The sequence below is a fragment of the Geotrypetes seraphini genome, chromosome 9 (assembly GCF_902459505.1).
Source record: "Geotrypetes seraphini chromosome 9, aGeoSer1.1, whole genome shotgun sequence".
Lineage (NCBI taxonomy): Eukaryota > Metazoa > Chordata > Amphibia > Gymnophiona > Dermophiidae > Geotrypetes > Geotrypetes seraphini.
Genome location: NC_047092.1, coordinates 21,250,489 through 21,264,583, shown reverse-complemented (window position 1 = coordinate 21,264,583; position 14,095 = coordinate 21,250,489). Strand labels below are relative to the sequence as shown.

The 14,095-nt window shown below is 46.6% G+C and overlaps 1 protein-coding gene across 13 annotated transcripts in view; it reads right to left on the bottom strand.

Annotated features, from left to right (window-relative positions):
- Positions 1 to 14,095, bottom strand: part of PPP6R2 (protein phosphatase 6 regulatory subunit 2) — a 182,375-nt gene that overhangs the window by 63,078 nt on the left and 105,202 nt on the right. For all 13 annotated transcript variants that reach the window (XR_004540605.1, XM_033957996.1, XM_033957995.1 and 10 more), the window contains exon 15: positions 12,589 to 12,674. Coding sequence is in view for 12 of the 13 variants with exons in the window: in XM_033957996.1 (XP_033813887.1) it covers positions 12,589 to 12,674 (86 nt within the window). In the remaining variant the exon portion in view is untranslated. The remainder of the gene's footprint in view (positions 1 to 12,588; positions 12,675 to 14,095) is intronic.

Genomic DNA, 14,095 nt, shown 5'->3' with positions numbered 1-14,095 from the left:
TTAGAACCAATGCTAGGAAGTTCTTTTTTACACAGAGGGTGGTGGACACCTGGAATGTGCTTCCGGAAGTTGTGATAGGACAGAGTACACTACGGGGGTTCAAAGAGGGATTGGATAAATTCCTGAACGATAGGGGGATTGAGGGATACAGAAAGAGGTAGAGATAGGTTTTAGGCAGAGTATGGATAGAAGGATAAAAGGGATCAAAGGGCTTAGAGAAGGATCACATTACAGGTCATGGGCCTGATGGGCCGCCGGGGGTGCAGACTACTGGGCACGATGGACCTCTGGTCTGACCCAGCGGAGACAACTTCTTATGTTCTTAAATTAGGACGAAAGCCATGCTGAGATGGTAAAAGGATGGAAAATTTATCTCTATAGTTGGAAAGTTATTTGGAAATAATGGTCTCAATCATCTTTGTTAATAATGGAATGTTAGCTATCGGACGGTAATTCGACGGGACAGTTGGATTCAAGTCAGCGCCGTTCAACAAAGGAGTAAGAACTATATGCCCCATACGCACAGAAAAATGGCCATTGTCCAAGAAAGCAATGTTACTTACCGTAACAGTTGTTATCCAGGGACAGCAGGCAGCTATTCTCACTAGTGGGTGATGTCATCCGACAGAACCCCGATACGGACGTCTCACAAGCATGTCTTGCTTGAAGAAACTCAGAAGTTTCGAGATGCCCGCACCGCACATGCGCCAGTGCCTTCATGCCCGATGGTCCGGGCATGTCTCCTCAGTTCAGGTTGCTAGCAGAGAAGCCAACCCCGGGGAGGTGGGTGGGACGTGAGAATAGCTGCCTGCTGTCTCTGGATAACAACTGTTACGGTAAGTAACATTGCTTTATCCCAGGACAAGCAGGCAGGTATTCTCACTAGTGGGTGACCTCCAAGCTAACCTCAACGGGATGGTGGGAGAGTTGGCAACTTAGGAGAATAAATTTTGTAACACTGTTTGGCCAAACTGTCCATCCCTTCTGGAGAAAGTATCCAGACAATAATGAGAGGTGAATGTATGAACCGAGGACCAAGTGGCAGCCTTACAAATCTCCTCAATCGGTGTCGATCTGAGGAAGGCTACAGAGGCTGCCATTGCTCTGACCTTGTGGGCTGTGACCTTACAGGGAAGGGGTAATCCAGCCTGGACATAGCAGAAAGAGATACAAGCCGCCATCCAGTTGGAGATGGTGCGCTTCGATACAGGTCGTCCCAACTTGTTTGGATCAAAGGAGATGAAAAGTTGGGGAGCAGTTCTGTGTGGTTTGGTGCGATCCAAGTAGAAAGCCAAAGCACGTTTACAGTCCAGAGTGTGTAGAGCTGATTCTCCAGGATGAGAATGAGGCTTTGGAAAAAACACTGGAAGCACAATGGATTGGTTGAGATGAAAGTCAGAGACCACCTTGGGTAGGAATTTTGGATGAGTGCGGAGGACCACCTTGTCATGATGGAATACTGTGAAAGGTGGGTCCGCCACTAAGGCCTGAAGCTCACTGACTCTGCGAGCAGATGTGAGGGCCACCAGAAAAACCACTTTCCAAGTGAGAAACTTTAGTGGAGCCTTGCTCAGAGGCTCAAAAGGAGGTTTCATAAGCTGAGAAAGGACAACATTGAGATCCCAAACCACTGGAGGCGGTTTGAGAGGAGGATTGACATGAAAAAGTCCTTTCATAAATCTGGAAACCACAGGATGAGCAGAGAGAGGTTTCCCTTGTAGAGGCTGATGGAAAGCTGCAATAGCACTCAGGTGGACTCGTATAGATGTAGACTTGAGACCAGACTGAGACAGGTGTAGAAAATAGTCCAATACAGAGGATAGGGAGGCTTGCTGAGGCTCCTTAGAGTTAGAACTACACCATGAAGAAAATCTAGTCCATTTTTGGGAGTAGCATTGACGAGTAGCAGGCTTCCTGGAAGTCTCCAAGACATCCCTCACCGCCTGGGAAAACTGGTGAGGAGTTACGTTGAGAGGAACCAAGCTGTCAGGCGGAGAGACTGCAGGTTGGGATGAAGTAGAGATCTCTGATGCTGAGTAAGCAGTGAAGGAACACTGGAAGAAGGAATGGCTCCCTGCTGCTGAGTTGAAGTAGAAGGGAGAACCAAGGTTGTCTGGGCCACCGAGGAGCTATTAGAATCATGGTGGCATGGTCCGACTTCAGCTTGACCAGAGTCTTTTGAATGAGAGGAAATGGAGGAAACGCATACAGAAAGCGATTCCCCCAATCCAGCAGAAAGGCATCTGCCTCGAGGCGAAGAGGAGTGTAGATCCTGGAGCAAAAGAGAGGCAGTTTGAAATTGTGGGGAGCCGCAAAGAGGTCTATCTGAGGCGTCCCCCACTGTGCAAAGGTCTGATGAAGGGGTGAGGAATGCAGTGTCCATTTGTGAGGCTGGAGGAGACAATTTAAGTTGTCCGCCAAGACATTGTCCTTCCCCTGAATGTAGATAGCTTTGAGGAAGGCGTTGTGGCGAACCGCCCAATCCCAGACTCTGAGAGCTTCCTGGCAGAGGGAGGCCGAGCCCGTGCCCCCCTGCTTGTTGACATAATACATGGCGACCTGATTGTCTGTGCGAATGAGGACCACCATGTCGTGAAGCAGATGTTGAAAAACTTGAAGAGCATTGAAGATGGCTCTGAGCTCCAGAAGATTGATTTGATGGAGGCGGTCCGCACTTGTCCAGAATCCCTGAGTGCGAAGACCATCCAGATGTGCTCCCCAGGCATAGGTCGAGGAATCGGTTGTGAGAACCTTCTGGTGGGGAGGAGTGTGAAACAGCAAACCTCTGGATAGATTCGAAGAGGTCATCCACCAAAGTAGAGACTGCCGAAGAGCAGGAGTGACGATGGTGTGTCGAGTCAAGGGCTCCGACACCTGAGTCCATTGAGACGCCAGGGTCCACTGAGGAATTCTGAGATGGAGTCTGGCAAATGGTGTCACATGAACTGTAGAGGCCATGTGGCCCAGGAGAACCATCATGTGTCTCGCTGAGATGGATTGGCGAGAACACACAGACTGGCAGAGACGAAGAAGAGCTTCCAGGCGCTGAGGAGGAAGGAATGCTCTGAGGTGGATGGTATCCAGGACCGCCCCGATGAAGGGGAGCGACTGTGAAGGGTATAGATGAGATTTGGGAAAGTTGATCTCGAATCCCAAACTCTGCAGGAACAGAACCGTGGACAGGGTCGCTGAGATGACCTCCGAGGCCGAGGGCGCCTTGATGAGCCAGTCGTCGAGGTAGGGGAAAACCTGAAGACCCCGGTTCCGGAGTGCCGCGGCCACTACTACCAGACACTTCGTGAAGACTCTGGGAGACGATGACAGGCCGAAGGGAAGCACTCGATACTGCAGATGCAGATGTCCCACCCGAAATCTGAGGAACTTACGAGAGGCCGGATGAATGGGAATGTGAGTGTAGGCCTCCTTGAGATCCAGAGAGCATAACCAGTCGTTCTGCTCGAGGAGGGGGTAGAGAGAAGAAAAGGTCAGCATGCGGAACTTCTCTTTGACTAGAAATTTGTTGAGGACCCTGAGGTCCAAAATGGGGCGCAGGTCGCCCGTCTTCTTCGGAACAAGGAAGTACCGGGAGTAAAACCCCTGGTTGTGTTGGTCCACAGGGACCGGCTCGACGGCCCGAAGCCGGAGTAAGGCCTGGGCTTCCTGAAGAAGGGCGGTCTGCGTCAAGTTGGAAGAATACTCTCTTTGCGGGTGGTCCGGAGGGACCCGATGGAAATGAAGAGAGTATCCTTCCCTGATGATAGTAAGGACCCAGAGGTCGGTGGTTACGGCCTCCCAGCGATGATAAAAATGATGGAGGCGCCCTCCGATGGGAAAAACAGGGGGAGGCGGAACGAGACTAGTTATGCCCTCTACGAGACAGTCAAAAAGGCTGAGGAGCCTTAGGGACAGCATACGGTTGAGACTTTTGCTGAGCCTTCTGAGGGGGCTGCCGCTTCGCAGGTTGCCTCGCAGGAGGAGTTTGCCTCGGCTGATAACGCCGCTGATAGATCAATGGCGGTCGAGAGGGCCGAGACTGCTGAGGCTTAGGCCTAAGAATGGACTGGAAGGACTTTTCATGATCAGACAGCTTCTTAGTGACTGTCTCGATGGATTCGTCGAAAAGATCCGCCCCAGCACACGGGACGTTTGCCAGCCGGTCCTGAAGATTCGGGTCTATGTCAATGGTTCGTAACCAGGCCAAACGGCGCATCGCCACAGAGCAGGCTGCCGCTCGGGCCGAGAGCTCAAAAGCATCATAGGCAGACTGCATCAATTGAAGACGAAGCTGGGACAGCGAGGCAACCACCTCCTCGAACTCAAACCAAGCCTGGGACTCGATGTAGGGCGTGAATTTCCGAAGCACAGGTAGAAAAAAATTCCAAGTAGGTGGCAAAGTGGAAATTATAATTCAGGACTCGAGACGCCATCATAGAATTCTGATAGATGCGTCGTCCAAACTTATCCATGGTCCTACCCTCGCGGCCTGGAGGCACCGAAGCATACACCTGGCCCGGATGAGACCGCTTGAGCGAGGATTCGACCAGGAGGGACTGATGAGAAAGCTGAGGCCCCTCGAAGCCCTTATGATGCACCGTGCGGTACCGAGCATCCAATTTTCCAGGGACCGCAGGGATAGAGTAAGGAGACTCAAAGCACCTCATGAAAGTCTGGTCGAGGAGCTTGTGCAGAGGCAGGCGTAAGGACTCGGCCGGAGGACGAGGCAAGTGCATGGTATCGAGGTACTCCTTGGAGTATCGAGACCCAGCATCGAGGGTAATGTCCATGTCATCCGCCATCTGTCTGAGAAACGAGGAAAAGGACAGTTGGTCCGCCAGCGCCGGTCTTCGAGAAGGACTAGAAGAAGTTGAGGCTTCGGGCTCCATAGAGGCCTGTGAGCAACAGGGCGAGTAAAACACCTCGGGGTCCTCGAACTCCGGGCCCGGAGGAGGAGACCCCATCCGAGGCATTTTCTTCTGGGGTGAGACAGTCGAGTGCCGAGAGGAATGCCTCGAAGAGTGTCTGGATCAATGCCCCTCTCGATGCCTGGAAGGGGATCGAGCCCTTCTGTGAGAATACTGGTCCTCAGAAGCCTCCAAGGAGCAGATAGGACTCGAGGCCGTCGATCGGAGAGGCGGAAGAGTCGGCGCCTCCCCAGAAACCGCCCAGGCTTGATAGGGGGTTCGGAAGAACTTGTCCTGCTTCCTGCTATGCCCAGGACTGGGAGGCCTCGAAGATGGACGCCACACTGTGTCATGGGGCGGGGTAATAGGATCCAAGGGAGTTAAGTCGCTAAGGGAAGCTTTCCTCGAGGGACTAGGCTCCAAGGGAGGCATATCACTAAGGGAGGCCTTTCTCGAGGGAATCAGTTCCAAGGGAGGCATGGCACTACCCGAGGACCGCCTCGACGAACTGGACACTGCCCGCCGCTCCTCCTCGCTAAGCAACGAGGTCGAGCGGTGCGGTGGAGGAGGGGGGGGCGGGTCGCCCCTCGGAGCCGGAACTAGCAGGTCACCCTGGATCGAGGCAATCATCCGGGGAACCATGGTGGTCATGAGTTCCACAAACTGAGCCTCCAGAATGGACCTCAGTGAAGCCGATATGGAGGGATCCGCACCAAAAGGGGGCCCTTCCGCACGGTCTCTGCGCTCCTTCGGTGCTGCGTGCTTTTGCTTGCCAGCCTTCGGCACTTTAAGCACCACCGGTGGAACTATAGGGGTCGATACCTGTTCCGAGGAGACTGAGGAAGGCACCGGCGCCGAGGTCGAGGCCGAAACCGGCGTGAACGAGGCTGGTTTCAGAAGGCCCGAAGCAGCCGGGGAGGCAGAGGGCTTCGCCGAAGGAGTCGAGGCACCAGTCGATGTCGAAGCCGAAGGATCCAACGAAGCTTCCATCTTGAACATGGACTCCCACAGCAGGCAGCGGCGCTTAAACCCTCGCGCCGTCAGAGTGGAGCAAGGCCGACACTGTTTCGGAAAGTGGTCCGGGCCCAGACACTGTAAGCAGCGTCGATGAGGGTCCGTGAGCGAAATCGCGCGCTGGCACTTGCTGCACTTTTTAAAACCGGTGATCGGCCGGGACATAGGCCGGAAAAGTTCCGTCGCAAGGTCGAAGGCGCGAGGCCCCAGCCACACGGCCGACCCGGTATCGGAAGTAAAAAAAAATTATTATTTTTTTTTTTTAAAAAAGAAATCAAAGAAAGAAAATAAACGCACGGGAGAGCCAAAAGAACCCAACCCGCGGCAATAAGAAGGCAAAAAAACAGATTCAATGGGCGCAGAATTGAAGTGAACTTCTCAGCTCCGCAGAAGAAAAAGAACTGAGGAGACACGCCTGGACCATCAGGCGGGAAGGCACTGGTGAAACTTCTGAGTTTCTTCAAGCAAGACATGCTTGTGAGACGTCCGTATCGGGGCTCTGTCGGATGACATAAGAACATAAGCAGTGCCTCCGCCGGGTCAGACCATAGGTCCATCCTGCCCAGCAGTCCGCTCCCGCAGCGGCCCAAACAGGTCACGACCTGTCTGAATCACCAGAAGGGGCCCCCTTGCCACCTTGGTTTCCCATTGAGTCCTATCTTCCCATCGAAGTCCTAACCCTCCGGTCTTGCACATGCACGACCTGGTTGGGTTTCTATACTTATTACCTGGTTAGCTTTCTATACCTGTGTTACATCGCAGCACCTCTCTCAGTATCCCACGATCCCTTTATCCCTCAGGAATCCATCCAATCCCTGTTTGAATCCCTGTACCGTACTCTGCCTGATCACTTCCTCCGGTAGTGCATTCCAGGTGTCCACGACCCTTTGGGTGAAAAAAAACTTCCTTGCATTTGTTTTGAACCTATCTCCCTTCAGTTTCTCCGAATGCCCCCTCGTACCTGTTGTCCCTTTCAGCCTGAAGAATCTGTCCCTATCCACCCTCTCTATGCCCCTCATGATCCTGAAGGTCTCTATCATATCTCCCCTGAGCCTCCTTTTTTCCAGAGAGAAGAGCCCCAGCCTATCCAACCTCTCGGCGTATGGGCAGTGTTCCAGCCCTCTTATCAGTTTCGTTGCTCTTCTTTGGACTCTCTCAAGTACTGCCATGTCCTTCTTGAGGTACGGCGACCAATATTAAACGCAGTATTCCAGATGTGGACGCACCATCGCTCGATACAATGGCATGATGACTTCCCGCGTCCTGGTTGTTATGCCCCTCTTTATGATGCCCAGCATCCTGTTGGCTTTTTTCGAGGCTGCTGCGCACTGCGCAGATGGCTTCATTGATGCATCCACCAGCACACCCAAGTCTCTCTCTAGACTGTTGTCTCCCAGCAATCCCCTCCCCCAATTTGTAGTTGAACAACGGGTTCTTTTTCCCTATATGCATGACCTTGCATTTTTCCACGTTAAAGCGCATTTGCCATTTGTTTGCCCAGTCCTCCAGCTTGTCCAGGTCCCTCTGCAGGTCCTCACACTCCTCCCTGGATCTAACTCTGCCGCACAGTTTGGTATCGTCTGCAAATTTTATAACCTCGCACTTTGCCTCCTTTTCCAGGTCATTGATAAATATGTTGAAGAGTAACGGCCCCAGCACCGATCCCTGTGGCACACCGCTCGTGACTCCCCGCCAGTCAGAGTATTGTCCCTTTACTCCGACCCTCTGCAGTCTACCCGACAACCAGTGCTTGATCCATCTGTGCACATCCCCTCCCACCCTGTGGTTCCACAGCTTCCTAAGCAGCCTTTCATGTGGCACCTTGTCGAAAGCCTTTTGAAAATCGAGGTAAATGATATCTATGGGTTCCCCATTGTCCACCCGACTGCTTATTCCCTCACCCACTAGTGAGAATACCTGCCTGCTTGTCCTGGGATAAACAATTTATCATTAATGTTAACCAAGAGACAGCCCGAGTGGAAATTTTTGGAAAGATATAAGATGGAAATGGATCCAGAGAACATTTACTACACCCTAATTTGTTACATATTTAGTTTCCTAATGTGATCTTCATTAACATGTTCAAAATCACTCCAGTATCTATTTACCGGTATATCATCTGAAGTTTCACTGCATAGTATTAAGTCCTCAAGACTCTCTGTAGTGAGAGAAGCCCTGATGATTTTGATGTTTAAAAAAAACAACAAAAAACCTTACTTTGATCTCTGGAACTGCTTATTTTGTTTCTATAATATGTTTTTCAGGCTCTATTTAATCCCTGGTTATACTCAGTAATTTTTCTTCTCCATGTTAATTTGTCAGCTTCTGATTTACTTTTTTTTCCCCCCCCCATTTATGTTCCAATTTTCTACAACCTTGTTTAAGGTCGCGTTGGCAAGAGGAACACCAGGGAGCTTTACAGGTGTAAGATACTCTTTTGGAGATTAATGTTGCCATAAAATCAAATGTTTTTGCTGATTCCTCCCTTCATGTTGTCAATATGTTGTTAGTTTTAAAATCAATAGGGGAGTTTGGAAGAGTTGTTAATAATTGAGACCAATTGTAGCTCATTGTTTTGTTTTGTTCAATAAAGACAACAATAAAAAAGGAACCTCTTTGCACGCCACAAAAAAAAAAAAAAATAATAATAATAGAGACCAAAACTCCTCTGTACTCATCTTTCTCCTTACATAGTAACATAGTAGATGATAGCAGATAAAGACCCGGATGGTCCATACAGTCTGCCCAATTTGATTCAATTTACATTTTTTCTTCTTAGCTATTTCTTGGCAAGAATCCAAAACTCTTCCTGGTACTGTGCTTGGGTTCCAACTGTCGAAGTCTCCATCAAATCTCACTCCAGCCCATATACACCCTCCTAGCCATTGAAGCCCTCCCCAGCCCATCCTCAACCAAAAGACCATATACAGACATATACCATACAAGTCTGCCCAGTACTGGCCTTAGTTCAATATTTACTATTATTTTCTGATTCCAGATCTTCTGTGTTCATCCCATGCTTCTTTGAACTCCGTCACAGTTTTCCTCTCCACCACCTCTTTTGGGAGCGTATTCCAGGCATTCACCACCCTCTCCGTAAAGTAGAATTTCCTAACATTGCTCTTGAATCTACCACCCCTTAACCTCAAATTATGTCCTCTGGTTTTACCATTTTCCTTTCTCTGGAAAAGATTTTGTTCTACATTAATACCCTTCAAGTATTTGAACATCTGAATCATATCTCCCCTGTCCCTCCTTTCCTCTAGGGTATACATATTCAGGGCTTCCAGTCTCTTCTTTTTTTTTTTTTTTAATTCAAATTTTTCTAAACCATTCTCCCAGGGGATCTCAGAACGATTTACATTAATTTATTCAAGTACTCAAGCATTTTTAACCTCCTATCATTTTCGTCGCCCTCCTCTAGACCGCTTCAAGTCTTCTTACATCCTTCGCCAGATATGGTCTCCAGAACTGAACATAATACTCCAAGTGGTACCTCACCAATGATCTGTACAGGGGCATCAACACCTTCTTCCTTCTACTGGCTATGCCTCTCTTTATACATCCCAGCATCCTTCCGGCAGCAGCTACTGCCTTGTCACACTGTTTTTTCGCCTTTAGATCTTCGGACACTATACTTTCAATTCACTCCAGAAGAACTAGACTCTTTTGGAGGGTGGGTTGGAGGCTTTTTCAGAATGTGAAGGGCATATCCTCAAGAGACTACCTGAAGGACCCATTTGTCTGTTATTATGTGGGTCCAGCATGGATAAAAATAGTGAATCCGACCCTCCACTGGTAACTGTGCTGGAAAAGAGAGAGAGATGTTGGCTATGTTCTCTATGAGATCATCAGAAAGACTGCTGTGTAGGTGGAGCAGATTTGTACTTTGGCCAATGTTGTCATACAATCAGTATGTTTCTTATCTTTCCAGTAGCTTACTGTACTTGGTTTCCTAAAAGGTCATCTCCTGTACAAGGTATGTTTGACAGACAGTCTTTGACAATGGGCTCTAGGTTGGAAACATGGAGCCATGCCTGCCTGCACATAGCAATAGAAAATGCTGATGTTCTAAGCTGACATCAGGTGGGAAGGCACACGTATGGCATGGATAATGTTAAAGTTTTAAAGCGACATGTTCGTGCTGTGTTCCATGGACAACGTTGCCCATGTGAGAATATACTGTACCACCTGTTTGTTCTCAGAGAAATGAAGATATGTTAAAAAAATTACAAAAAAGAAAGTATTTTAAAGCGTTAAATTATGCAAACCATTACAAGACCTATACAATAAAACTTAGCACATACAGTAAGGCTATGTTATGATTGTATGTTTGAGAATCTGAAGACAGGTTAGTGAGAGCACACTAAAATGAGCATCTCTGCTTGTGCAAATGAAGGAAAGTCACATGCAGGTGAGGCTTCAATGTGTACACATATAATAGCACAGAATGTTCCCCTCCATATGCTGTGAGCTTGTTAATGCAGAAAATGGAAGGTCTGTTTCAGAGCAAGTAATCTTTTACTCTGTAAGGCTCAGCTGCCAGCATGCACCGTGGCTGAAGAACGAAGGCCATGCACAAGAGAGGACATTGTAAAATGTCAACCGGAGATCCTTAAGGCTTAACACATTCCCAGATTTCTCTTTGGAAAACAAAAACACACACCTAAATAGATATATTTGGAGATTTCTTACACAGGCCACATTTATTCACACAAGAAAAAAAAAGTCTTCTCAAAACACTTCATCATGTTTACAAGCTTTCTGAGGGTAGAGCCTGGACTGTGGTTGTCTAAGGATCCCTCCCATGGGCTAATAATTTGCATAGGTGGCTCACTACATGACCTGTGGGCCCTATCCCTCACCACTTAACACTGCACTACCAGGGATATGGGCAGCCCTTGCTTCAACACAAGGGGCTTCTTTTACAAAAGCTGCATTAGGGCCTTAACGCACGGAATAGCGCACACTAAATTGCCACACGGCTAGACCTTAACACCGGCATTGAGCTGGCATTAGTTCTAGAAGAGTAGCGCAGGTTTAGTGCGCGCTAAAATCCTGCGTGCGCTAAAAACGCTAGCGCACCTTAATAAAAGGAGCCCAAGGTGTTCTTTGAAAATATTCAGCTGATATGTGGCTTAAATATGTACACCTTGGAGGAGAGGAAGGATAGGAGAGATGTGATGCACACATTTAAATATTTATTTTTATATTTATATACCACTTATAACCTAAATTGTTTACATTCAGGTACTCAGGCATTTTTTCCCTATCTGTCCTGGTTGACTCACACTCTATCTAATATACCTGGAGAATTAAATGACTTGTCCAAGGTCACAAGGAGCAGCATGGGATTTGAACTCACAACCTCAGGGTGCTGAGGCTGTAGCTCTAACCACTGCGTCACACACTCCTGCCTTTTCCAAAAATAAGGAGGCCATAAAATTAAAGGAGGAAGGAAGCTGAAAACATCAAGAAATATTTTTTTTCAGAGAGGGTGAAAGGTGGGGGGGGGGGGAGGAAAAAATAGTGGGAATTCAAAAAGGTATGGGATAAATTCTTATAAGCGTTTTTATCAAATTTTAATAAAGCTTGAAGCTTGATAAAAATAGAAGATATAAGCACACGAAGAGTGTAAGAGTAAAATTCTAAACAACACTAATTAGAAGCCGAATGAAAATAAGAATCTCAGTTTGGACAGAAACTGAACCAGCAACCAAAACTTGCAGTAGTTTCAGCTGAAACCAAAAGCAAACTCCCTCTTCCCTCTCCCCTTCCATCACTGTTGCAAGGCTGCAAAGAGAAGTCCCAGTAGCCATCTTGGAACTGAAACAGCATAAGCAAGAGCAACTAGAGATTTCTCTTGCTTCTGTTGCTTCCAATCCCAAGATGGCCACTAGGACCACCAACGGCAGTCTTGTGAGGCTGCCACAGGATATTCCGGCAACCATTTGGGCTGCAGAACCCATGGGGACAAGAGGGACTGGGGATTGCTCTTGTCCTGAAGACCTACTAGACTACCAGGAGGTTTTAAAGGTAGGCCCAGGGAAAGCCTTCGGGTGGGGGCCTGCATCTGACAGTGATTGTATGCTTGATCTTTCAGGATTTTATCTCTCAAAACTTGGTGACTTGATCCTTTGTGGGACTTCATTCTGGTGCTGCTTCTACCTCTTCACTTTATAAATGATCAGAGTTGCCAGGACAATTCATACCTCACATGGCCATTAGGCATTCAAAAGTCACTGGGAGTCCAGACTAACTTTTAAAGGAAAGAGATGGAACCAACAGAGAGGCGAGTCCATTAATGCTTATTTTAGGTGTTTGCTACCCTCTTAAACTAGGCATCTATTATATAATTACCCTCTCTACTGGTTTGTATTTTTTTTAACTGAATCATATGCTAAAAATAGTTTTGCTTTTCTTAAGTTTTCTTGCATCTATCCTTTAAGGACCATAGTACAAATTAGTTGTAAAGTCAGGATTTTATGTTTGAACAATGCTCCCTAGCATTAGTCTACCATACCACAATACATAAGCCAATGCTCCTCTAGTTGCTTCTAGGCAATGTTGCTGGAAGAAATAGAAAGACCATATCTTCAGATAGGAAAGGTGAAGTATTTTTTAACTGCAATCCCAAATGGGCTGGAAAACAGGAGATTCATGTTTTGCTCACCAAATCAACAGTATTTCTGCGGTTAGTTTCTGTCAATGTCTCTTCAACAAAACTCTCCCACCTCCCTCTGCAATCCTCAGGTAGCTCTGAAAAAGAGAGAATATATTTAGCCACCATGCAGCCTCTAAATACACTGATCCAGCCTCTTTCTCAGCCAGTGATGCCCCTGAAAGAAGCATTTTCTGCATCAGTGAATGCTGGGGCAATATTCGTCATTTGCTAACAAAGGATTTTCTGTTTAAATTCTGTCCAACCATCACTAATGAATGGACAGCCTCTATTTTTTAATGTGGTTACTTTAATAACTTAAGAGTGCATACTGATGATCTTTACTTGGAGAGTGTTTCTTGGCACCTTTTTGCTTCCCATAGCCATGTGGCCAGCTAGCAGTATGAAAAGGATTTGATTTCCTGATGCAACTTCAGCAAAAGGGATGTACACGTTGGGACCTTCAGGCTATTTAAGAAGTTGAGACTAGCATTCACAAACATAAGAAACGTAAGTTAATTTTTTGAGAGTGAGTATTATTTGCTCAGAGTATTTATAGAATATAGTTTATATTGCTATTCCTATTATAATATTGGTCTAATGACTACTTACCCCCAAACAAAAAATTTTTGATGTATTGGTCAAATCCTTTCTTATTTTTTCTTTATCACCAATATGTTCTATTTTTTTAAATACTTTATGAGAATCTTTGTAATAGAAATCACTGAAACACCTAGATTCTGTATGTGCTCGTGGCAATCTGATATTAAGAACTAGTCTTTTTCAGAATTGCCTATTGCGAGCTCATCATTGGGTTTTATTTTTTTTAATTTATCCCACTATATTGACTACACTTTTAATTCGTATTTTTTTTTATCTTTTCTTTTTTATCCTTTGTAGAGTGTTAGTCCCAATCACCTTCTTATTATAAAGTCACTTAATCATTACTCATGGGTTCCTTAAGTTTTCTAACATTGCTGTATACTTAGCTTATTCAATATCCCATTAGAGGTGACTGGATAATCCGGTGTTTTTATGTGGTTCGTTTGTAGTTTAGTTGGTTCTAATCAATGGAGAGTTACAATAGAGTTTTAACGTATTTTAAAATTCTAGCGCTCCTGTTTGTGGATATAATTAAACAGACGGGGTTTTTTTAAACAATTTAAAATAATTTCAGTTAATTGTATACACTTATTCGTCACGTTTCACTTTTACAGTTTTTAAGGTAAAGATAATGTAATGAATTAATGATGATACTGAGAAAACTAAAGTCAGAAACTAAAAACTAAAAGCGAGTATTCAGGCCTGAAGTGTTGACCCAGAGTTCCTTTTGGAAGGAGAAATTTTCTGTTTTAATAACAAGAGGTTTCTGTTTGTGCCAGAACGGTGGATTTAAATAAAGGCCCTTTTTGATGATCTCCTGAAGAAGCTCAGTTGTGAGTGAAACGGAGACGCTCCGTAGAGCAAGCTGGGCACCACCTACGAAATCAAAAAACACCGGATTATCCAGTCACCTCTA